Genomic DNA, 23,359 nt, shown 5'->3' with positions numbered 1-23,359 from the left:
TTCACCATCTGCCACTGTTGGGAAGAGATTGACTGTTGTCTTTGTACCTCACCTGCAAGTAGCTGCAGGCTACTGCTGAGTTTCCCCTTAGGCCCTGCTGTTGAGACAGTTTCTCTACAAGTCCCAGGATTGCTGATTACCAGAAGCTGGAAGGGCTCCTATGCTTAGAGTCCAACTAGGCCTCATTCCTCAAGAATGCAGCAGGTTCTTAGTAGGGCTGTTGTCATCTCCTCCCTCTACACCACACAGCAATATGTGCCTGTGGTTCTTCTTTATATGAGGAGGCTCCAACACATATCCCAGACCCTAGAAAACAAACACCTTTGGAATAATAATTAGCAAAAGTTACCATCAAGCATCACTGCAAAAACACCTTCAGCTGGGATGCCAGTGAAAAGTTAGGAAGGGGAAACACTGCCCAGCAACATTAGTCTTTGTCAAGCTCCTGTTTGAAATGCAAGCTGGAGAGAAACACCAAAAGCTGAAATTCTCTGCCAATTTTCAGCAGCTGTTTATAGTCTTTATCATACTCCACTTCTTGCAATACTATGAATTGCTGAGCTCTCCATGTGGCACAGAGATCCATCAGTGATTCAACTCTTGAGGAGGATCCACTGTTCAAGTTATCTGAAATGCCTTTTCACAATGTCTTCCTTTCTACAAGTGGATCAGAGAAGAATGAAGGACACCAGGCTCATTCGTGTTTCTTTAATTAGTAGCAGACCAAAACATTTGGACTTTTACAGATAATTTTACACAGGAATTATTGGAATGATGTATTGGGGTTTTTGTCTCCATTTTGCTTCTTTTTATTTCCATGTAAAAATATACATCTGGTACACAAGATTAAAAAAAATAGATTTTCACAACAAAATAAGTGCTTTGAGCACTAAAAATCCATTTGTGCACTTCAATGCTGGCATAATATTTACATTTTCTAGCCAAAACCCTCCTTTCCTGAAAAGTGGGCAAACCTCTGGTTATAAATATTGGCTGTGTGCAGTCTACAAAACCTTTCCAGAAAAAGGTGCCAGGAAGCACAAATGTAACAACATTGTGGCTCAGACAATTTGCTTTCCCCCAAAATAGTAATAAAAAGACTTCATATCTTGTCAAAAGGAAGATGTCACAGGGAATGCAGCAATAGTTAATAGGCATTGCAAGAATGAAGGGGAGAAATTTTAAGGTGTGGTACTAATGGCTTTCAAGGGAATAATAACACAGATTGGGTAGAGATGGCATGGTTTCTTTCTCAGGCTAAAAATCCCAATCAACAAGGTTTAAATAGAGCAAATATTGCCTTTTTGGAAGAACAAGGTAGATCAGATGTCTCTTGAAATCCTTCCCAGCCTAATCAGCTATGATGCATGGTTGGATAATGGAAAGACAACAATTTCTATAGCCAGAATTTGCTGGTTTTGAGCCATGACAACATGTCAGGAAATGTTGTTTGTTTTTTGACAACAGTTTTTTTCCCTCACTTTGTATCATGATTTGTGAGTCTGGAAAATACTCAGGTAGACAGGGCTGATCACACTGAAAAGTGGCCTAGTTCATCTCCACTTGTCATGGGATTAGTCATTAGTCCAAGAAATGTTAGGTTTGGAACATCATGAAGTCCCTGTTGTGTGTGAATGTTTCTGGGAGGAGTGGGGGGAAATGGTCCCTTTGATAAAACAGGAATTGTTCAAGGCAGAGGAGACATTCATAGCTCATGGTTAAAAATGGTATATTGGCTATTCATCTCATGAATATCTCATGAAGGCAGTTGGGATCAAATGTCACCAGCTTTGCAGAGCTGACCTTGGAGGGGAGAAAACCAGTCCATGTAGGAATAGTAACAGGCATTACTCAATAGCCAAGTTCACACCTGCTCATGGGTAATCTTTGCTAGCAGGATCACTGTACCCTGTGAGCAGGTGTTACTAACAAAATGCTTGGGGGTCAATATAGCTGAGGACAAAACAAGAGGAAGGGTAGCTGAAAGGGTATCACCAGACACAGGCTAAGGTCTTAGAGACCAGAGTGTGTAAAAGTCAGCCAGACTTGTCTTGTTCTCCAGAAGTCAAGCAGCCACATGATAGAGAATGGGATCTATTAAAAAAAATGTCCAGAGATGTTGAACAAGTTTAGAATTCAGCCCTGGCCTGAAGAGGTTCTTCTGCAGTGTTCAGTTTGTTGGATTTAAATGACCAGAGTGAGTCCTCTGGAACAGGTCTCCCACCACAGGGTGTCTTATCCCACTGGACTCCAAATGAGCTAGCTGAGTTTGCCTGCTGAAACCACTTCAGTGGCAAATTCGTTCTGTCATTTCTTTCTGCATTGAAGGAGGAGAAAAAAAGAAAGAAACAGTAAATACAAAAGCTGGATTTGAGTAAAGTGACATATAAAACACTTTGGTGGATATCCCAAAACAGTCCAAGGAAGTGTCCGTGGAAGTCTCAAGGAAAGTTTCACTGTTTCCCATGCTAGCCTTCCTGGAACCTCTCTGCTTGTCTCAGCTGCTTTTCACTGGGATCTTCCTCAGTCTCCATGGCAGAAGGTCATTTTGGCTGTGTCCTAGCTTTGAAAGCAATCCAAAGAAAGAGCACTGCCTGAGAAGTCAAAAGATCCAGGTCCTACTTCTGACTCAGCTGTGCAGCAGCTGGATAAGACAGTATAGCTCTCAGAGCCTCTGTCTGCAGCTGCCCAGGAGACGGGAGACTGAAAGCTCCTCCCAGGAGCAGCAGCTCTTGCTCTGTGAAGCAGCAATGACTCAACCAAAGGATCTGTGGTTTTGGCAAGGGATCCCATGGCCACACTGCAATACAAACAAGTGTTCATAGATTATAGAATGGTAAGGTTGGAAGGGACCTCTGGAGATCATCTAGTCCAACCCTTAGCATAGGCTACAGGGGGATTGAACCTGCAACCTTGGCATTAGCAGCACCATGCTCTAACCAACTGAGCTAAACCTGCCCCTGAGTGTTAATAATGGAAGTCCACAGGAAACCTGCTACTAACAGATATCTCCAGCCTTTGGTGCTGTTCTCGTGATATTCCTCTCAAGGCAGCAAAGCCTGCCCTCTGTTACTCCTAGGATGTAAGAAACAGGGCCCTCCAGCCTGATCAACCTCTCCACCAGCTGCTCAGGCCCACACACTCACAGCCAGAGTCCCCTCGACTCCATCACCACTCTTGTCATTTCTCCAAATGTTTCATCTACAAACCCTAGTCCTGAGCTAGGTGCTGGGCACAGGCAGAAACAAGATTACAGTATCAAGTTCTCCTTAGGCTAACAGACTGTTTTCTTTAGCCAGGACTGGGTGTTACAATGCCAGCTACATTAAAAAGGTGCCCAACTCCAAGCTAATGGGAGGTAATATTTGTCCTCACTTTAAGGAGCTCAACTAATAGCTTCCAAATTGGATACATTGCTGCAGTAAGGAAAATCTTTGGTTCTCTCTAGCTTATCAGGTTCATAGCTTGTTAATCTGCACATGCACATAGACAACCTTCCTCCCACCCTGAGAAATGTTTGAACATCTTAAAATGTATTCCCAGAAGAGATCTGAAGTTTATTGGCTCCTGCTCTGTGGAAAAGGAAGAATGTGACTGCAAGAAATGCAGGACTAGAAAAGTGGGATGACCCTTGAGTAAACTCATGAAAGGCTCTTTAGTGCTATAGTGAAAGGGGCCAGGAGCTGCCATCTCTGGTCTTCAATGCTGAGAGCTTTGTTATTGAAATCTATCACGGGGACAGTGGCAAAGACTTGACACTCAAGTGCAGAATGCTGCCATCAAATGAAAAAGCGATGCTCTGCCACAAAATCATTTTGCAAATGGGAAGTGCCTGTAAACTCTCAGAAGGAAAAAGAAGAGGGGATGAGAACAGTTTGAACATCCCCTCACAACAGCATACAGCCCACCCCACTACTGCAGCAGGGATGCACCATGCACAAAAGCAGCCTTCAGTGGGATGGGTTGGGGTGGTCAGTAGATTCCAAGGTGCTTGCAAGCTCTTCAGCCATGAATGCCCATGGCATTCACCACGCTCTGAAAAATCCCCCCAGCTTTGTCTTAGCTGGGCTTCTGCTAGTGCAGCTGCCCAGTGCTATGACCTGCCTTCACCTTCCTCAAGGAAATAAATTAACGGCTTTTCTCAAAGCCCTCATTTCTTGATTGGGTCTTTGTTAAGAGAGTGAATCAATGCCTGCTCTTAGTTCTGCCCAGACAAAGCATCTGTCTCATTCTCAGCTTCTAGGATTTGCTACTAAGTGATCACTTTCCAAAGAAGTTTCACAAAAGGAAAACTGAAGCAGCAAAGGGAGATTTACTGAAAGGCAGGGTTAGAAACCAAGAATTCCTTCATCTCACGATTCCTGTATTTCTTCTAAGCTATTTGGGCCCAGAGGACATTTGCTGGCTGAGAAGATGCTGGATTTTTTTTTGTTGTTGTTGTTTTGCTCCTTTTCCTCCTAAATCCTATAACTGGGACCAGTAGAAAGCCTATGCCAGGAAGGCCCCAGCCAGAACAAGGCACTCAGACCTGCTGCCTCACTCAGATTTTCTCCCCCTACATGCCCATACACTTGGAGCCCTCCATAGCCATGTGCAGGGAACAGGCACCTCTGCAGGAAGGAATCTCTTCTTTCATGGGATTCATGTAGGCTAACTGACCATCTAAATGCTAAGTTAAGTCAGTCATCCAGGCTTCCTTATGAGAAAGGACAATTCATTTAATCTCACCCCAAAGATGGATCACCTTTCCACAAACTTTGAGAACGAGCAAGGACTGGATCCTGCCATCTTAGCCACCTTAAAATGAAGGAATATGCAACCCACTGTTTGTCCTTGCTTATGTTGCAGAACAGCTGAGGAATCCTTCAGGACTTAAAAACACCTAGAATCAGAGATGTAGCTAATGGTGCCCAGTGGAAAGAGGAATGAGTAGAGCAAGTTACTGGGCTGGACTGGAGAGAGTAATTTGCCAAAGGAAAGTGGGCTGAGGTCAAGTGGAGAGTGCTGCAGAGGTTTAATCCTCTGTAATTTGTGCATCCTTACAATTCCTGCTAAAGCATAGCCAAAACAGTGCAAATGCCACCCCTCAGATTCCCACAAATACTCCACTGCACAATGAGGCGGAACCAAACCAGCCTCCCAGGGCTCATTCACACACCACTGTGATGTTCATAAAGAAACTTCCCATTATCGTGTCTTGGAGGGAAGAAGAGCAGGGGAAAAGATTGCTACAGAAAGGTAACCTTTATCCTTTGTCCCTTTTGGTCTTCTGGACTTTGACAGCATTTGAGGTAGCAGATGGAATAAAAGTTAAAAAAATTCCCTGTTACATAAGCTTTGCATAACTCCCCTGTTTCAACCTGAGAAGCTGTCACAGTCATCTGCAGGCTGAGTAGCTGCTTCCAGCCCTAGAGTTTTGCAGCCAAGTCTCATCTGCAGCAAAGTGCTGTCTTCCTTGCTTCAGCAAGAAGTGCTGTTTGAAGCTACTGAATCAACAGTAATCTGTGCAGACTTTGGCACCAATGGCAATGCCAGGCTGCAGCCTACCTGGGATAACAGAGCGATCAGAAGGAAGGGAACCTGTATCCTCTGAAAAAGATCCTGAGATCATTCTGTATCCAGCAGAGATCCTGATTTTTTCCAGCTCTTCAAGGGATCGAATTGCACAGGACTCAGAGCGTGGGCCTGTAATTGAAAGTGAAGGAGCTCCCATAGCACAGCAGACAGCCACTCTTAGCAGAGCTGCCGCAGCTGATCATGCGCAAAGTTTTAGCCATTAAACCATGTAACTTCAGCGCAGCATAACTTGCTTATGATGAAGGGCCGGTAACAGCAGAAGCGTGGTATGACAGCATATGAGTCCTTTAAGCTTCAGCCCATCAGCTGGCAGTAACCCAGGAGAAATTAGGTGCAGGCTCTGTATTCTTCATTGGCAAATCTGAGCCAGTTGTGGGTGTAGCAGCACCTGCTTCCCAGCTTAGAGTAGGACTATATTGTCTTGTGCTCTCTGTCTCCAACTGATGTGCAAGGATGAGGGGCTAGAGGGGTACTGAGGTATGGAAATGAAAACATGCAAACTCCTCTTGCCATATAGATTGAAAGTCCCCTCAGTTTCCAACATTAGATCCAACCTTCATATAGATTGAAAGTCCCCTCAGTTTCCAACATTAGATCCAACCTTATCCATGTCATTTATTTTATTTTCAGATGGAGAAATTGCAAGAGACTTTCTCCAGACAGGATTTGAACCACAAGCTCTGGGGAACAGGAGGTCCTTTTTCCTGGCCCTATGAACACCTACTGAGATTTTGACAGAGATTGAGTTAAACAGTCAGAAAGAGAGTTTGTACGTGGTCATGAGAGCACCTCCAAGAGTGCGTGGCTGGGTTTCTGGGAGCACAAAACAGGGTTACCTTCAAGCCCTGCTAGTTTACTGCCTCCAACAAGAATTACACAGAAAGACTAGACTAACACAGTCCTGCTGCCATTCACATGTCAACAGGCACAATCTGTGAAAGTTGTTCACAAGCTTCAACAGATTGTCACTCCCTCCAAAACCTAGCAGTGCATCCAGGACACAACCATTCTCTGGTAGCAAAAGGTCACTCCCCTGCGCACCTACAGCAGGTCATTGCCTGGGGGAAGGAGGTCTTCCAGATGTTTGGGTCTGCTGTAGGGTTTGGATGCCATACAATGTGTGCAGCAACAAATCAGACAAAGATAAACTAGAGATAAATGTTCCTTGTTTCCTTGTAGTTTAGTCCTAGTTGCATCACACTGGAAAACCTATTCATCTTAGATTCATCCAGAGCCATAAATCATACCATGTTGCATGTGAGTCACTGGTACTGAAAACCTATTTAGCAATGTCAACCTCTGCTTTGGCTATTAGGTGCTAATTATTTACATTAGCAAGCATCATTCAAAGATGACGACACCATTATGGGCTGTAAATCAACACTGAAGAAGTTTGTCATGAAGAGTGGTGGTGAGGAAGAGGCACAGAGGACACTGCCACTGAGCCTCATTTTCTAGGGCTGAAGCCATTGTGATAATATAGGTCATAATCAAACTATATGAAGTAACTAATACAGATGCTGTTGCCTTCAGGTCCCTCTGGTTAAATGATCGTCCCCCTTCCCAAATGAAGATTAAAGCAGACAGGCAGAAAATTGACCGAGACAAATGGAAGCAGTAAAGAAATTAAAGCACTTAGCACTCAGGCCCCTACTCTTTTCTCTCTGGGCTCAGATGCTATTTGTCTTCCCTGGCTGTGTGCTACTGCACATGCCCTTTTCTGCAATCCATCCCCTTTATCACAGCATACTAACTACTAGGTTCCCAATTACTTTTTTCCCTATTGCTACATGTCCTCCCTAAGTCAGACCACACTCAACCTTGCTTGTGACACATTTGCTTCTCTTACAAAACCAGCTACACGTGTTTTCTAGTTTATTTGCTTGGACTGTCTGGTCTCTGCTCTCCCCTCTGTCCTGCTGTATTCAAGGACTTCTGCTCTATTTGAATAATTGCTTCCCAAGGGATGTTGAAGGGAAACTTGGAGCTCCAGGGAGGCCTCTCCAATTCAATCTCCATAGCTGTTGTCTGAAGCTGAGCACTTCGTCAGAGTTTGTCAGAGTTCCTCCAGCCTCGTTATACTTCACATTACAACCTCAAGCTGGGACCTTAATCTTCTAATGGGAAAACTCAAGTCTGTGGAGAGGGAATTTTGTACTCAAATCTTATCCCTGAAGGCCACATGGACACAATTGGCCAGAGACACTGTGGTCTGCAAATTTCATAGGAACTACCAAGACAGTATAGAGGGACACTATGTTACCATGGTCCTCAGAGTGCCAAGAACTGATTCATGGCAACTGCAACAGAGGCAAAGGAGGATTTTCAAAGACTGATGGGTTAGGAAGTTCTCCCTCAGAGGACTAAGGTTATTAGTCACACAAGAGAAAACATAGGGTGGGTGAAAGAATCCACAGGGCTTGACCCCAGTGGCTAGAGTCCAACCCTAAGTGAATTTACCAGTGCTGTATTCAATCCATGCTGCTCTCATCCCCGCCCCCGGCCTCCTCATCCCTGGGACGTCCTTACCAAAGGCTCCAGCTCCCGATGGTCAACAAGGCTGAATTCCCTGATGAAGTAGTAAAAGTGCTTGTAGCAGGTGTTGACATGAGCCTCAGCACCCATGTTGATGATGCTGTCAAAGTGGTGGATGTAGACATGGACAAAGACACGGAAGAGGCGGGTGAGGATCTTAGTGCAAACTTGCTGGAAGTGCTTGGGGAAGGGAACACCTGCAAAGCAGAAGCAATTTGGAAGCCATTTGAGCATTTACAAAAAAAAAAAAAAAAAAAAAAAAAAACTAGATTTTAAATGTTGCTGCTATGATTAACAAGCAACCATGGGTAATGAGGAAGGATTCTCTTGACTAATGGTGGCAGCTATGCCAGGGAAAAGTACTATCCAGCTTTCCCAGATGCTTCCTTTTTCCTTAGCTGGCAATTTTATCCAGGCATGGTCTGAGGATCTGGGGAGTTTCCCCAGGAGGGAACAGTTCTTGTCGAATGGAGGGAACCACATCTGTCCACATCTGTCCAGCCCCAGAGTCATCTGTCAGAGGATCCTTCTGCCCTGTCTCCCCACATTTCCTCTGCAAGCCTGTGCAGACACAGCAAAATTCAAAATATTGAAAGATTTCTCTAACCTTGCCCAATACCACATAATACAGCACTGGGTTTACCTTGGACTATGGGCATGGACAGATTGCTGCAAGGACAGAGGCAGTTTGCCATAAGAAGTCTTTCCCTTCAGCTGAACCCACAGTGATTTATAACACCAATCTCTGTGCCATGTGCCATGGCCATGCATGGTCCCATTCCCAGTCAGACCAGTCGACCTCACAGAGCCACATGTATTCATTTATCTAGATCCTTGAAAAAAGCAAATCTCCTTCCAGCAGGGAATAAACCTTCCCTGGGATATTCTGAATTGAAACATGTTTTATACAGTTCTTTCTCCAAACATCCTCAAATATCACTTTGGTGCAAACATGCACCAAAAGAAACAGGTGGGGTTTCTACCTTTTTTCCAGGTCCCTATTTCCAATGAGTATCTCATTAAAACAGAGTGGGAGGAAAATTGACTGGCTTAATGATGCTCAGATTATAATTTAATTTAACCTGTATGATGGTACCTTCTGGGATGTCCTTCTAGGATATTCAAAAATAGGATCCCCCATAGAGACTGCTGCAGACTCTACTTTTAGCCTTGTCCCACACAAGGACACAATTTCCTACTCTACACTTCCATCCTCAGCCAAATACAACCCTCTGGCTGTTATCACAGTGAAAAACTCACAGGTGTCAGTACAGTCAGCGCCTGGAAGCTTGGGGTAAATCTCCAAAGCAAACGTGGCTTTGAAAATCCCAAACATATTTTTTGGAAGGTGAAAAATGAAATGATTCAAATTTGTTTTCCTGAAGGTTCTTCTTCTCCCCCAAGCAACCGAATTCAAAATTGTAAATAGCAAAATAAAACTCTACCTTCACACAGCTGTACTTGCCTCCTCCCTTAGCTTCTCACTACTGCAACACTTAACGTCTTAAAAATCTTTCCAGATAACATCTGGTCCACCATGGCCAGCTCAGGTGTTTTGTGCTGTGAAAAGCATCAGCAAATCTCTTAGCTAAAAAAAATAAAAATGGAAATTTCATCTTTGAATCTTCCTCATCTGCCTTGCTAGGCAATTAAAATCTTTTCCCAAATGTTCCTGGCAGTTTTGTTTCCCAGCAGCAGTATCATCCCCCTCTCCTCCAGAAGTGGAAAATGCAAAGGATCTGTCCTGTTGCCATCACTTCTGGAGCCTATTTTCAATGCCCAAAATTCAGTGACTGCTGAGTTTAGTTTCTCAGTACTTATAACAGAAGATGATTTCTGGTCTAAAACAGCATTACCTTCAGCCCAGCACAGTAAAGTCTCCTTTTGCTTCATGCATTTAATCAGTGTGGCTGCCAGGGCAGAACCAGTGTGTGTTCATGCCACATATGTATGGCCCAGCTGGATCTCAGAGACATATATCTGAGTTCAACATCACAGAAACACAGAGATGCAGTTTTGAGATGATTCACAGCCATCACCCAGCATAGCTGCTAGCACGCCACAATCCCAGGGCTGCTTCCACAGCAGTACAAAACCCAGCAGGATCTTTGGACACATTTCATTGCTACTACCTCCATTGTTAGCTCTGACATACACTTTTTAGGACTTTCTAGGAAAAGAATTTGCATCTGGCAAAGCACAACCAGGACCTTCCCATGCCAGCAATTTTTAGATGGTATCAGGAGCCCATTATTGGGCTTTGACTGTGGAGCGCTCTTTACTTGCCTGTCTGATTAGGACAGGGATCGGAGAACAGACCACTGGGTACCTCTGCACTCAGGAAGGACTGGGGCTTTATTGAAGACTTCATTTGAACTTTTTGCGTTGGGTGAGAATTTGCTGAGCAAATAAAAGCCCTGAGCACCAAACTGGGGAGAAAGAAATGCTGTTAGGGTGGCCCCTACAGACCAGCTTTGAAGAACCAGCCAAGAAGTATTTCTTTTAATAAAGCCAATCCATCACAGCAAATGATGGCTAATGAGCATGCACTCCCAGTGTGCTGGTTGGGGGATACATGTTGTTCTGAACATTGTGTCTCCCTGGGACTCAGAGAGAAGCAGTTGCCTGGAACTTAGCAAGGTCGCGGTGGGTAGTGTTTTGTGTGCATTCTCCAGTTTGTGATCCATGCCACTTGCCTAGTAACTTGCTTGTTTGGTCAAAACAAACAATGAGGAAGAAATCAGACCTGACCAGCCAATTAGAGTTTATCTCCAAACTGCAAAGACTGATGGTGAAAGAAAACAACAAACCTTCATCCAATTCTGAGTTGAGAGAGAAATAAAATCAGGCAGTGAACAGCAGATCAAAAGGCTCTGAGACACCCAGAGCTGACAGCATCTGTGGTCCAGGTAGTGCTGTTGGATAAGCCACATCCAAAGCTGGCAGACAGGGATAGTGGCTTTCCACTACTTTTGGTTCTGAAGTTAGCCAGGAACCATCTTAACCCGTAAGTCCAAGTCTTCATGGCCATGCTGGCAGCTGAGGGACTTCGAGCAGCAGGCACATCCAGCTACAAGCTGTGTTTTCCGGAAGTCTCTCTTCCATTGGGGACAGGGCACTTAACCCATGTCTTGTGACCAACAGCAACCACGCTACTGTGTCTGGGAAGATGCTGAGCTACCATGTACCTAGTCATGCCTGGAAAGATCTCATGCGGGTGCCAGGACCTGAAAGTATCCTACTGGGGCACCCCACCACTGTACTTTCACAACAATATCATCAGCTCCTAGGACATGAAGCAGAGCTGCTTTTCCTCGTGTCCATCACAAGGTGTCAGTGTGTGGCTGTCCCTTCCAGACATGGCTAGGCTGCAGTGGTATCTGGCTGTCACCAATGGCCTTCGACAGGTCAACCCCATGTCACACCACAACTGTTCCCTATGGTCCCTTGGATAATGGATCAGTGGGATCCATGTCTGTCCCTTTCCTCCCTCATCACCCTACTTGCTCACCCAGGGAGGCAGAGCCATGCCAGCGGTACAGGCCACAACACAGGGCTATCAGGTCCTCCTTCCACTCTCCATGCTGTTGCCATGTCTTAGTCTTCTGTGCCACTCTCCCATCTCTGGAACCTGAATACAGGCTGCAGCGGATGGGCTCAACCCTGCAACTGGCACAGGGGATCACAGACCAGGAGAGAGGTCAGGGCATAGCCGGACATGCACCAGGGCACATGGCCCCAGCCACATGTCACAAGAGACACATAAAGACTAGCAGGAGCTGACCAGCCTACCTGGAAGATCTGTCCATCTGATACAGGCACCTTCCTTTAGCTGAAACACATGCAGCATGGTATATGGAGCTAATTCCTTCCCATGTCCCTTCCCTGACAGGACAGTGACCTGGAGCTTGGAGACTGGTGTTCCCTCCATTGGGTGGATTTCTGGAGAAGGTCTCTCTCTTACCCTATGCATGTTTGGATCTCAACCCAGAGACTGTGGTCTGTTTTAAAAGCAGGGAGACATCTCCCATTTGAGAGCTGGAGATCTGCTCAGCGTGGGGGCCTGTGTGAGTTGATTAAAGCATTTCCTTGCAAGAAGGAAGCAGGGCGGATATCTGATAAGCAAACTGCTCTCCAGCTCTGTGCTGCTTTCAAGCTCAAAGCTTCTCCTGGCTGGCTACTCCTGTCAGCAGCAGTTGCATCTTGCTGCAGATCTTCAACAAATCAAAGCACACACGCCAGCCCCAACATGCGCTGGTCACATCAGTGAGGAACTGGACAAATTCCCCATCCCTTCACCGAAAATTGAAATTAAAGGTCTCTCCCATAGAGATCTATCAGCAAAAAGGTGTTTTGACTAAGCTGGGCAGAGCAGCATAAATATCTGGCAAAAATGCCATTTGTCCTGGATCGTGGCTGCTAGCACAGTGGATGTCCAGCAGACAACTCACGTGACATCCTCTCCAGCCCACAAGATGACACAGTGGAGGATAAATTGAGAGCAGGTCATGCTTGCTTTACATTTAATTTGCCTCCTCATGCAGGTCAGGGTGATTAAATTATAGGTAGCACATCCCAGGCAAATGTGAAAGACCCATGAAAAGGATCTCAGCCCTGGCCAAGCACCAGCCTTTCCCTTGCAGATACTTCACTTTAAATCCAGAAGTCAAACCCCAGTACATACACTTAAAGCCGTAGGGATCACCATGACAGCAAGCAGAGAAAGAACAGGGCCCACTCATGAAAAACCCTTGGAGGCAGTCTCTCCTCACAGCTGGGCTTCCCCACATCTGCCAGGTCAGACGAATGGCGTTACAGGCACGACACAGGGAGCATGTTGGTCACCAATACACTGGCATGTGGTATTTGTGGATGGGGCAGCGATGGCCCTTGGTTTTGGTGGAGTGGCAGTATCTTTCTCACTCTCAGAGATGGTGCATGATGACATGACCTAGCAGGGGTGAGCAGCCCGGTGATATGAAGAGATGAGGCAGGTGGGATCAAACGTGGCATTCACAAGTTACAAGGAGGTGACCAAGGGACACACACGCAGTAGGACACTGTGAGCTCATTTGGATGTTGTTAAGAACATTTATACACAGTATCCACTCTCCTCATCCACCAGGCATCACCAGACATTATATCCGGATGCTGTAAACTGATCGGGCAGTCAGCAGCTGGAAGCATCACTTGCCCCACAACAGACATACAATCACATCTGAGGAAGAGCAGAGCAAAACAGCAATCCATGATGCTGGCAAAGGGAGATTATTACATGTATTCAAAGCCAGGGAAAAAGCTGTAAACAGGGCAGGTACAATTTCAGTCACTGCAACCCAGCCAGAGTATTGGTGAGCAATGTGACTCACAGCTGCAAAATGAATTAGCACCTTCAGTTTATCTTGGATATTTTGCTTGAAACCCCAAGATGTCATTTAATGCTCAGAGAAATCTGTTTTCCACACTCCATGCTGATTGCTTCAAAACTTAAGGAAGCCATGTGGGACTATGTGTAAAAGGAAATGAAAATGAGAGGTAACAAAGTGCATGTGCTTCTGGTAAGGGAATGCGAATAGATCTTGGATCTTTCTTGCCGTCTCTCCAGTCCCTAGATCTCATGCACCAGCCAATTTAATTTTTTCATGATGAATCAGTACTGTGAAACTATTTTGCTTCTTGGCAATTTTAAGTTTTTCCTCTATGAAAGTAGTAACCCAATGAAGTACACTATGAATTATTATTGTTATTATTTTTAAATTCCATTTTGGCCAGTATATTGTTCAGTGAATCGTCTTTCTCTAAAAATAAATCTTCAAAGCTCTGTTTAAGACTAATGGCCTGACAGCAGCTGCAACTGGTGTGGTGTTAATTTTGGAAGGAAAGAAGGAGGGTTTTTTTTTTTTTAATAACAAATTATGTAAAAATTAGCCAGCTGAGAAAACGGCAATAATTAGCTAAATTCTGAACATTTTTCTCCTGTTGTTACAAATAGAAAGTATCGGATAATTTTACAATTCTTTTCTCTCTCTCTTTTTTTTTTTTTTTAATAATTGTTTTGGGAATACGCTTGAATGGGAGAGCTGAAGTTTTTAAAAGCTTGCCAAGAGCTGTTCCAAAATCTCCTGAGTATGAATAACACTCATTAGAGCCACTGGCAGAGCGTGCGAGTTGTTTCCGGTGCTGGATTTGCTCCACACCCTGTGTCCACACCGATATAACCAGAGCAAAGTGGTAGCACACGTGACTGGTGCTTGGGCCGACCGGTGCAGCCACGGCCACGGGATGGCCGAGGGCCCTGCAACCCTCATCCCTCGAGCCCTCCTCCCTGCTCAGCGTGCTCCCACCTGCCGGCAGCTCCCTAATAACAGGCACTGCACAAGGCTTTTACCCAGTGAAACACTTACTCATCTTCCAGCCGGCACCGCGGGGCATAACAGTTACCAGGGAGCAGTTGATATTTTCCAGGTGGTAATTTGTTCATATACCCACCCACTGAAGAAATCTACAGATACGATTTTACCAGCTGGTAAAAATCTACCCATACAATCATTATTCTTATCCCTGCATGGGAACAATGTGTATTCCCTACTTAAATGTTTTTTCGGCATAGGTACATCAGCTGGAAGAGTGAAAACAGAGCACTAGCACATGCAGACTGATACGGGTTGTCTGGGAAAGCTGTTACTACAGAGAATTTACAGCAGTTGGGTTGGCACAGCTCACTCCATTCAGGGAACTGTTTCATCTCAACTGGCAGACAGGTTTCCGCTCCAGAAGAAGGATTATGTAGCCAAGCCTTTGAGCGGGACTGAGCCCTGTGGGTGGATTTCCCCAGGGATGGGGATGACAGGTATCTATACCCTCACCCTTGCCGTATGCAAGGTCCGTTGTACATGGACAGCTCGGCTGCCTCCTCCTATCCCATCCCGCTAAACCTGCAGAGGGGTTTTCTTCTGGTGGAAGCTGCATTACTGCTGGCTAACTTTGCCACATCACAAACTATCTGCTCACACCATCCTCACTTACTGCCATTTCAGATGCCGTCTGCCTGTCTGACATCAAGTCAAAGCTGACACAGCTCTGTATCACAGTTTGGCTAAACTGAAGGGGAAGGTGTTTGGATGTCTCCATCCAATCCAGACCAAATTTATGTTGCTGGCAGACCTGGCCTGGTCTCTCTGCTCCCCTCCCTCTGCTACAGTGCTAACATATGCTAAGGGACCAGATGCTTTGGTAGTGCAAATCAGCAGAGCTCTGCTGCAGTCAGTGGAGCTGTGCTGACTTACTTTGGCCAAGGTCTCCTCCATAAGGCGAAAGGATCCAGCCAGCTTACAAGCCAGCTAGCCATCTCTTCTCATTTCCACCTGAGCCTCTTACCCAAGGGTGAATGATTTTCCAACCCTGACCTCTGAAATACCTCTCCCTTTGCCTGTCAGTACGACCACAACCAAGCCCTGCTGAATCATGCAGTGTTTCAAGGTTTGTAGTTGTTGGATGGACAGAGACACAGAGGTTAGCCTCAGACAATGTTAGCAAGTTTGAGTAACGCTTACTGTTTCCAAAAAAAGGCTGTTTTGTTTGTGGTCAGGTGGCCTTAGCCAGGGAGCAGAAGAAACTGTCCTGGGACAGTTTTGTTACATATGGCAAAAACAGGCCATGAAAGACAGCTGAGATGAACACAAATGAGAGAGAGAATTGGAAAGCAAGGATCTCCTCCTCAAATCATGCTGGGGTTTGGGGAACTCAAATAGAAAAGGAAGGGTTTTCTCCTTTGACAGTCACAGCACAGAGGCAGTAGTACAGTTTGCTCTGGGGCTCTTACCACCATGGCTATGGAAAATTGCAGAAGTAATTCTCAGAGCTGGGTTTTTTTAAAAATTGGTGGCTTCTAGTAGAGAGGTTTGATATACAAACTGGGGGCTGAATCCATTCCCTGGGCTGAATCCATCCAGTCCACTATGCAAATAGCCCAGAGAGCTGTCAATCTGCAGCCCAGAAGCCAGAGCATTGCTCTTAACCTAACTGCAGCCCTACATAAGGGAATTACCCCGAGCTATATGGGAAACATTGCCCTTCCTTCTGCAAAGTAAGCACACCAAACTCTCAAGTCTCCTCATGAGCTCTCCCTGACTGCCCAATAGGGACAAGGGGGAAAAGATCTGGGAGCTGAGAGTGCATCAATCACTGCAGCATTTTTCCTGTGTGTTTTATGTTACCAGACACCCCAGCCATGTGGCAAATACAGTTCTTGGCCCAAATGGCCATGCCTGGGGCATCTGAAGCTTTGTCATGGGATGCTTTGTCATGCAGGATGTGCAGTTCTGTTTTCTCTCCATGCTTTGCACAGCAGATACGGTTTTCTTTCATCACCTCGAAGTTTGCAAGTTTTCATTTTCCCTTGCAGGTCTCCTGCTTTTGCATGGCCAGAGGGAGGGACGCAAAAACATGAAAATATATTAGGAAAAAAATACTTTAAAAAATATAGGAGGCTGAGCTGGTCTGAAAACATCAGCAGTCTTAGACTCTGGCTACACATGAGGGACTTGCGGCCAGTGGGAAGAACCAGTGTAACAAGCTCGCTGCGAAATGTGCTAGCTAAAAAGATAAATAGGCTCCTTGGAGATACATGCCTGGGCATAGCGAGTGGAAAGGGGAGCTCTCAGCTCTGTGTACAATGTTCCTAGGACACACTGGTAATCTCACTCAAAAACAACAGCTTTTAAAAATTTGGCCAGTGTGCAAGAAAAAAATGCGGAGGGGTCTGGGTTGTGGGAAACAGGCTTTTGGCCAGAGGTATATAGTCTGTCTGGCCATAGTCTGTCTCGATCTGCTGAGGGCAGGTTCAGCCATGACTTCAGCATGGTCTGCAGGTGCCCATGGAGGGATGCAGCAGCTGGCAGTGCTGCCTCTGCACAGCACCTTGCTCTCATCTCACCATCCTGGGCAGTGGTCCCCCCTCCATCAGCCATGAACATTTCAAACTTCTCCCCCTCCTTTAAACAGCTCTCATCCGCCCTCTGCCTTCTTGGTGTGTTGTACCTCCATTTCTTGGATCCTTTTCCAAGAGTTTTATTCTTTAGGAAAGAGGTTGAGCATCTCTGATCTTGTTCCTCTCCTGGATCCCCATGTCCTTCCCTGCTAAACACTCCCTTAGCCTCATCTCATTCTTTGGCACAGGAAAAAGGAGCAGCCCCTGTCAGAAACACAGATGTGACATTTCCCTTTGGCCAAACACCTCCATCTTCTGAAATGCCAGAGCTGCCAAGCAATTAACCTGAGCACATGGCAAGCCAGTCAAAAGCAGTTAATTGGGGACATACTGACGACAAAACGTGACAATTAACTGGGGACATACTGATGACAAAATGTGACTGGCTCCCTCCTCCCACAACAGACTTTCATGCTTTTTAAAGTGAGCTCTAGGACTAAGTTCCCTTTTACATATATATGATGTGATGCCAGAAGCACTGAGACATACCAGCACCAGGACTGAAGTCACTCAGTGACATGACACGCTCCCCTCACAAAGAGGCTTGAAAGATGGGCCCAGGAATGGTTTTACTAAAGCAAAACCAGATCTGTCTCAAGCTTGCCTGCATCCAGTCATTATCTCATCCAGAAGTGCCCCCACCTCTAAAATGAAACCTCCCCACATTGGGATGTTTTACACTGCAAAAGGAGAAGTACCAGAAATGAGGTGAAAACCACCGATGACATGACTGTGAGTAATACTTCAAAGCAGGCAATGTGCAGACAGCATGGTAGAACGAGCAGGGACCAGCCAAGGGTACCAGCAGGCACACGGCTCCTCTCTCCTACTGTGGCACAGTGTTTTCACAGTGTTTTTTGGCAGTCTCACGCTGGGAGCCAATGCCAAGGAACACTTCCAGCCCCATCCATCTCCTGAGATGTGCTGAAACCACGCAGCCTGCAAGGGCAAGATGCCTCAAACAGAGATCTCAGGAGCCACATCTAGAGAGAGCACAGAGGTTGTGCCTCAGGCCTTGCACTGGGGTCTGGGGCAACCTCCCCCAGCGCAGAATAACATTCATGTGCATCCCCTTGGCTTTTGCGCCTTACGGAGGCTGTATTCCCCTGTGATAGCGCTGGGAGATTGATTTCATTGGGAAGGCCAAAGTGAGGGACCAGCATCAGTTGTGGCTTTGCTTTTCTTTCCCTTTGCAGGAAAGATGTCTCCTGACCCACCTTCTGCTGCAGGTTTCCACATGATAGCACCTGCCCCAGTGCTCAGAGAGCACAGCCTGCCCTTGTGTGGCACAAGGAGCTGGGGAGAGCAGATAGCACTGCGATGCCACCGTCTCACCACTGCATGCCTGCTTTTTGCAATATTAAGATTCTAGTCCTGACTCCCCAGAGCAGCTTCCAGGCAGGATCACATCCTAAATCCCACCCAAAAGGCACTAAATTGGACCAAAGCACCCTCCTTTCTGGCTAGAAAGAAAAGAGCATAAAACTATGTCTGTGTCCCCACTTTTATAAGCCCAGAGCTTCTCCTTGGGAACCAGCAGCCTCAGGAACACGAAGATCCAGTCTCTAACCCTGTGGCTGTCATTCATCCCCTTGGCAACAATGACCCCATCCAGCTGCAAGCGCAGACTCTGGAGATCCCCAGCTGCAGCCAGAATCAACAGGCACTTTGTTGCCTCCCAGCAGAGCTGAGGCTACTGGAGCTGAACATCCCACACCAGCATTCTCAGCCAGCCACCAAGGAGCACTTCCAGCCTCATCCATCTCCTGGGATGTGCTGAGACCACACAGCCTGTGAGGGTCAGATGCCTGGCCTGCAGAGATCTCACCGCTGAGTGGCAAATGTCTCTGAGTGAATCCTGATGCTTGCACAGAGCTGTGACACCCCACCTCCCCACCCCCGAGCCTCCACAGCAAAGATGTAGCCCAGGCTGCCAGAGACTTTCCCAGCAGAAGAGGCGGCACATAGCTAGACATTATAGCACAGCAAAACTGGGCTATGACAATTAGTGACACCCAGTAATCCCACATAAGCTATTTTCTTCACAGGTTTCTGGGACTTTCACAGAATGTTAATGAAGATCCCAAGCCTAAACTCTACTGATTTCATATAGATCTGTCAGCTACGCTGCCTGGGAAAACAGAAATGGGGAGGCAGACTTGCAAAATCATGCATTTCCACTGTAAGCTCCTTAAAGCTTCTTTTAAATTCAAGTGGCTTTGCATTTCATCTGAAAAGAAACCACTTCTATGCATGACCCAAAGCTCTGGCAGCCGGATTCAATGCAAATGACCAAGAGAAAGGACAGATCCTATAGGGGGGGAAAGTTTATTTATAGAACCTTTTTACTTCATAAAGATGCCAGAAGACAACCAGATCAGCCCCTCAGGAAATGGGAGCTGTAACAGTTCCCCAGTACCCACCAGCCAACACACTCAGCTCCTATCCTTGAACTCACCTTCCCAAAGTACAAAAAAGCAGATAAGTAGCAGGGCTAATAATAAGTAGCACTGCAGCTGCCAAACTCTGGAAATCAGCAGTAGGAGGGTTAGTTTGCAGGCTGCTTCTGCCTTTGGCAGTTGGAACAGATTCTTAAGGCAAAATCTTTTGAAGGGTTGCATCGTACACCCTGGGAGTTTGGTTGGCAGCTGCAAAGGTCAGGTATTTTGGTCAGGCACTTCTGCTCTGGAGATATCTCAGCTAAATAGTAAAATGTATGTAAAATCAAGACTCGGGTGAATTAGCAGAGATAGAGAGGAGCTGAGAAGTGAAGTAGCAAGGACAAAAAATGTTAAACCTTGGGAACACGAATTTACTTAGAAAACCAGAAAGAAATGCAGTTGGTTAGTCAGAATAAGAGCGCTGCAGAGAGACGTAATAACCACCTCTAAAGGGCCTTGCAGCTCAGCTCTCTTTGAGGAAGGGCAAGGAAGCAGATGACCTATCAGTCCTGATTTCTCAGAATCACAAAAGATAACGAAAAAACTCGAAGCACAGTGAAAGAGAACATTGTTTTCCATGTGGCCTGGGTACAGGATGACCAATCCCAGGCTCAAATTGCAGCAAAGATTGAAGAAAATCTGTAATGGGAAGGGCCACAATCCTTGGGATTGCAAAATTCAAGAATACCAACCCTGCTGAGAAGACATTAACTAGCTTTGATTGCCATCACCAGCTTGGAAACCTGCAGCACTTATAACTACAGCCTTCCTGTGAATAACCGAGCACACTCACCTATCCTGGTGGGGAAGATGTCCTCGTTATTAATGAGCATTTCAATCCAGTCCATCAGCATGCACATGTACTGTGGGGCCGACAGCTTGGTCGGCTTCTTGTACTTATTATCATCCTGCCACCTGTACTCATACTTGAGCCCACCCGACATGATTGGGCAGCTCTTCTCCGTGCAGTACTCTGACATGGTCCCATAGATGAGGTTGATCCGGTTGAAGAAGTCCACCACATGCACTGCGATCCAGTCGTTGATGCTCTCCCCGGGAGGCAGCTGCACCACGGCTTTCAGGTCTAGCCCAGACTTCAGGGACGCCTGAGCTTTCTTGTACAGTTCGAAACGTTGAGTGCCGGGTTCAAATTTTTTCCGGGGACGAAATGTTTTGTCTTTGTTGAAAACTTGTTTGAGACACAAAGCCATCATGGAGTGAGCTGGCCAGGATTATGGCAGAGACTCAGCACAAAATAAACCCAAGGCTGGGATCTTCAAGGATGGAGGTTTCTGGAAGGAGGAAAAAAAAAACAATTTTGGTCACATATGAAGCTAACTACACTTGTGTCTCACTCTCACAGGGATGAATTAGTGCCAGAATGTTGGCTGACCCTGTTGCTGAGGCAACATGCAGGACCGAGAAGTTTTGGGGTGAACTCATGGCTCCTCCATAGCCTCCCTAGGTGACCTGGTAAAGGTACTCACACCTCACACAGCAGCTCCCTGCCAGGCACTGGTCACAGTAGATGCTAGCACTGCTGCATACATCCCTTGGAAAGCTCAATGGGAAACGGAAACGTTTCCTCCCTCTCAAGCTACATATGTAGCTCCCAGGCAGCATCAGGCTCTGGTCATCCCATTATCTCTGGGACATTTATTCAGTAATTGCTGCAATAAAGTGAAAGCCATGATATCAAGGGAGCTTACTGGTCCAGTCAGTCCAACCTGGCAGCTTTTTCCTCTTCTGGCAAAAGGGAAATTTTTCTTTCCCAGGGATTTCTCAGCTCATAAAAATAATCCTCAGATCCTGCCCTAGTGGCTGGTGAGTGCTACCCCGGAGACTGCACTGCGACCACAGCTGGCTGCTGGTTCACACAGCTCCAGTGCCGAGATCAGTGGGAACGGAGGGGGGGATTCTTTGTTCTACCCTGTGTGTTTATTCAAAAGAACAAAACCCACGTCCGAAGAAGGGAAGCGACAGCTGAGAGTAACAGTGTGACGTGCCAGGATGCTGGCGTCCCCCTAGGCACAGCACAATGCACAAAGGAGCAGGCAAGGAGCAGGCAGCCGCCTCACCTGCCTTGGGCTCTCGGAGCGGGACCAGGCTCTTAGCCACCGGCATCACTGCTGGCTGCAGCCCCAGCCTCTCGACAGCCAACGGATGAGTGACTCTGGAAGTCACCACTCGGCAAACTGCCGAGCTCATCCCTTCCTGCCTGTCTGAATTTACCAGCACACATGAGGTCTGCCCCCGCCCCAAAGCTCAAGTGGAAAGCTCATCCACTCAACACTTCAGTGGACAGGCTGAAATAACACTTGTGCGGTATCCTCCAGTTACCTGCACTGGTGTTACCAATGTGAGATCAAGGCCCTGCTTGGCCAAATGCTTTTCTGAGGCCTGGGGAAGCGCGATTCCCCGAAAAGCCTGCCCCTGAAGGAAGGAGACAAAGAAAGAGTAAAAAGAGGAAGAAAAAGACTCACGGAAAGGGGAAGTGACTTACCCAAAGTCACGAGCAGGACAGAATGGTATTCAAGTGAAGCCTGGATACACATTCATCATAAAAAAAAAATCATCTAGCCAAAAACTTGCTCTATAAACTCTGCTTTGTAAAATCAATCCAGAGCCATAGACACATTCTATTTTACCCAGCATAGATGAGTTAGACATCTTGCCTTTTCCTATCCTGTCCTAAGCAGCTGGCTTCAATCAAGTCAAAGAATTTGTTCCTCACCTAGCAAAAGGGAGCGTGAGTTCTCCGAGATGCCGGCCTATGAAGGGAGGAGTAGAAGATGCTGACCATTGGCTTCACACCGCAACTTCTACCTGTTCTGATGGGAAGGAGGTCTCCAGTACAGCAGTCTTGAAGGAGCGAACAGAGCTCCAGGGACTCAGCACAGTCTGAGCTTGGCACAATGACGCTGTAAAAAACAGGCCTTATCTGGGGACTTCCTAGCCAGCTGTCACATATTCAAGACACATCCTCTAGGAAAAGCCTCCCAGGAAGTATTCTAATATATACCAATTTCTAATACATATGTGTGTGTGTGTGTGTGTGTGTATACATATTTGCTGCAATGGAGATCCTAATCCTGTAGTGCAGGAAGTACTTGACTACCCTTAGGGATTAGGCATCCTCTAGCCAATTCACTGTGCCTGACTGAGCCACAGTTAAGTGTTGCGTGTGGTTTTTGCCTGTTGCACATTTGAAGGAGTAAGCATGGGTGCAAACCTCCTCCCTCAATACTTAAGTAGCTGGTTTGTCTTCTGCTTGCCACAGACCAGAGCAACACCTTGGTTCCCACCTCTGCCCAGCCAGGGCATGAGGTCCAGGTGATATTGTGAGCCCTGAATGGTTTCTTGCTCACTTTGTCCCAAATCCCATGTTCTCTCCCAGAGCAGAGCTGTAGTCTAGATGTTAAGGTTGGCTGCGACCACTGTGGGGGCCCCATTCAGCCTCCTGCTTAACTAAGGCTGAAAACTTCCCACTGAAGACTTCTCACTGAGGCCACAGCTCATTGATGTACCACGTCTTGTTTAGGTAGACATCCCTCAGGCCTGGTGGAAAGCCTTCATGGGAAGGAGAATGCACACTACACATTAGTAATCTGTTTGAAGAATTGGCTGCCCTCAGAATCAAAGACATGGCTCTAATTCCGGGCTTGACTGTGCTCCAGTTCTATCACACTATTCGAGCTTGCGCTGACCCAGTTTCAGGTTAGAAGATGAGCACTGAGTTGAAGCAGATGCAGATATACCTGAATTCATGACCAAACATCAGCAAAAGCTTCCCAGCATCGTAAAGCCTGAAGAGAGG

General features: G+C 46.4%; 1 protein-coding gene across 9 annotated transcripts in view; it reads right to left on the bottom strand.

The window, feature by feature from the left end:
* Window positions 1-707: 707 nt before the first annotated feature.
* The window catches only part of MOB3C (MOB kinase activator 3C), a 36,335-nt gene continuing 13,683 nt past the window's right edge, over window positions 708-23,359 (bottom strand). For 5 of the 9 annotated variants that reach the window (XM_062581103.1, XM_062581101.1, XM_062581107.1 and 2 more), the window contains 3 exons: window positions 20,336-20,834; window positions 8,107-8,309; window positions 5,091-5,685 (listed from right to left, as the gene is read on the bottom strand). In XM_062581103.1, the coding sequence (XP_062437087.1) occupies window positions 5,608-5,685; window positions 8,107-8,309; window positions 20,336-20,756 (702 nt within the window). In that variant the 5' untranslated portion in view covers window positions 20,757-20,834 and the 3' untranslated portion in view covers window positions 5,091-5,607. Of the gene's footprint in view, window positions 2,318-5,090; window positions 5,686-8,037; window positions 8,310-19,521; window positions 19,750-20,335; window positions 20,835-22,276; window positions 22,464-23,359 lie in introns of those variants that run through there. The other 4 variants (XM_062581104.1, XM_062581109.1, XM_062581108.1 and 1 more) reach the window with 4 other exon arrangements.

Source organism: Rhea pennata, chromosome 8, assembly GCF_028389875.1.
Source record: "Rhea pennata isolate bPtePen1 chromosome 8, bPtePen1.pri, whole genome shotgun sequence".
In the NCBI taxonomy this organism is placed as follows: Eukaryota; Metazoa; Chordata; class Aves; order Rheiformes; family Rheidae; genus Rhea; species Rhea pennata.
Note: the sequence above shows the minus strand (reverse complement) of the source record. Positions and strands in the feature narration are given on the sequence as shown.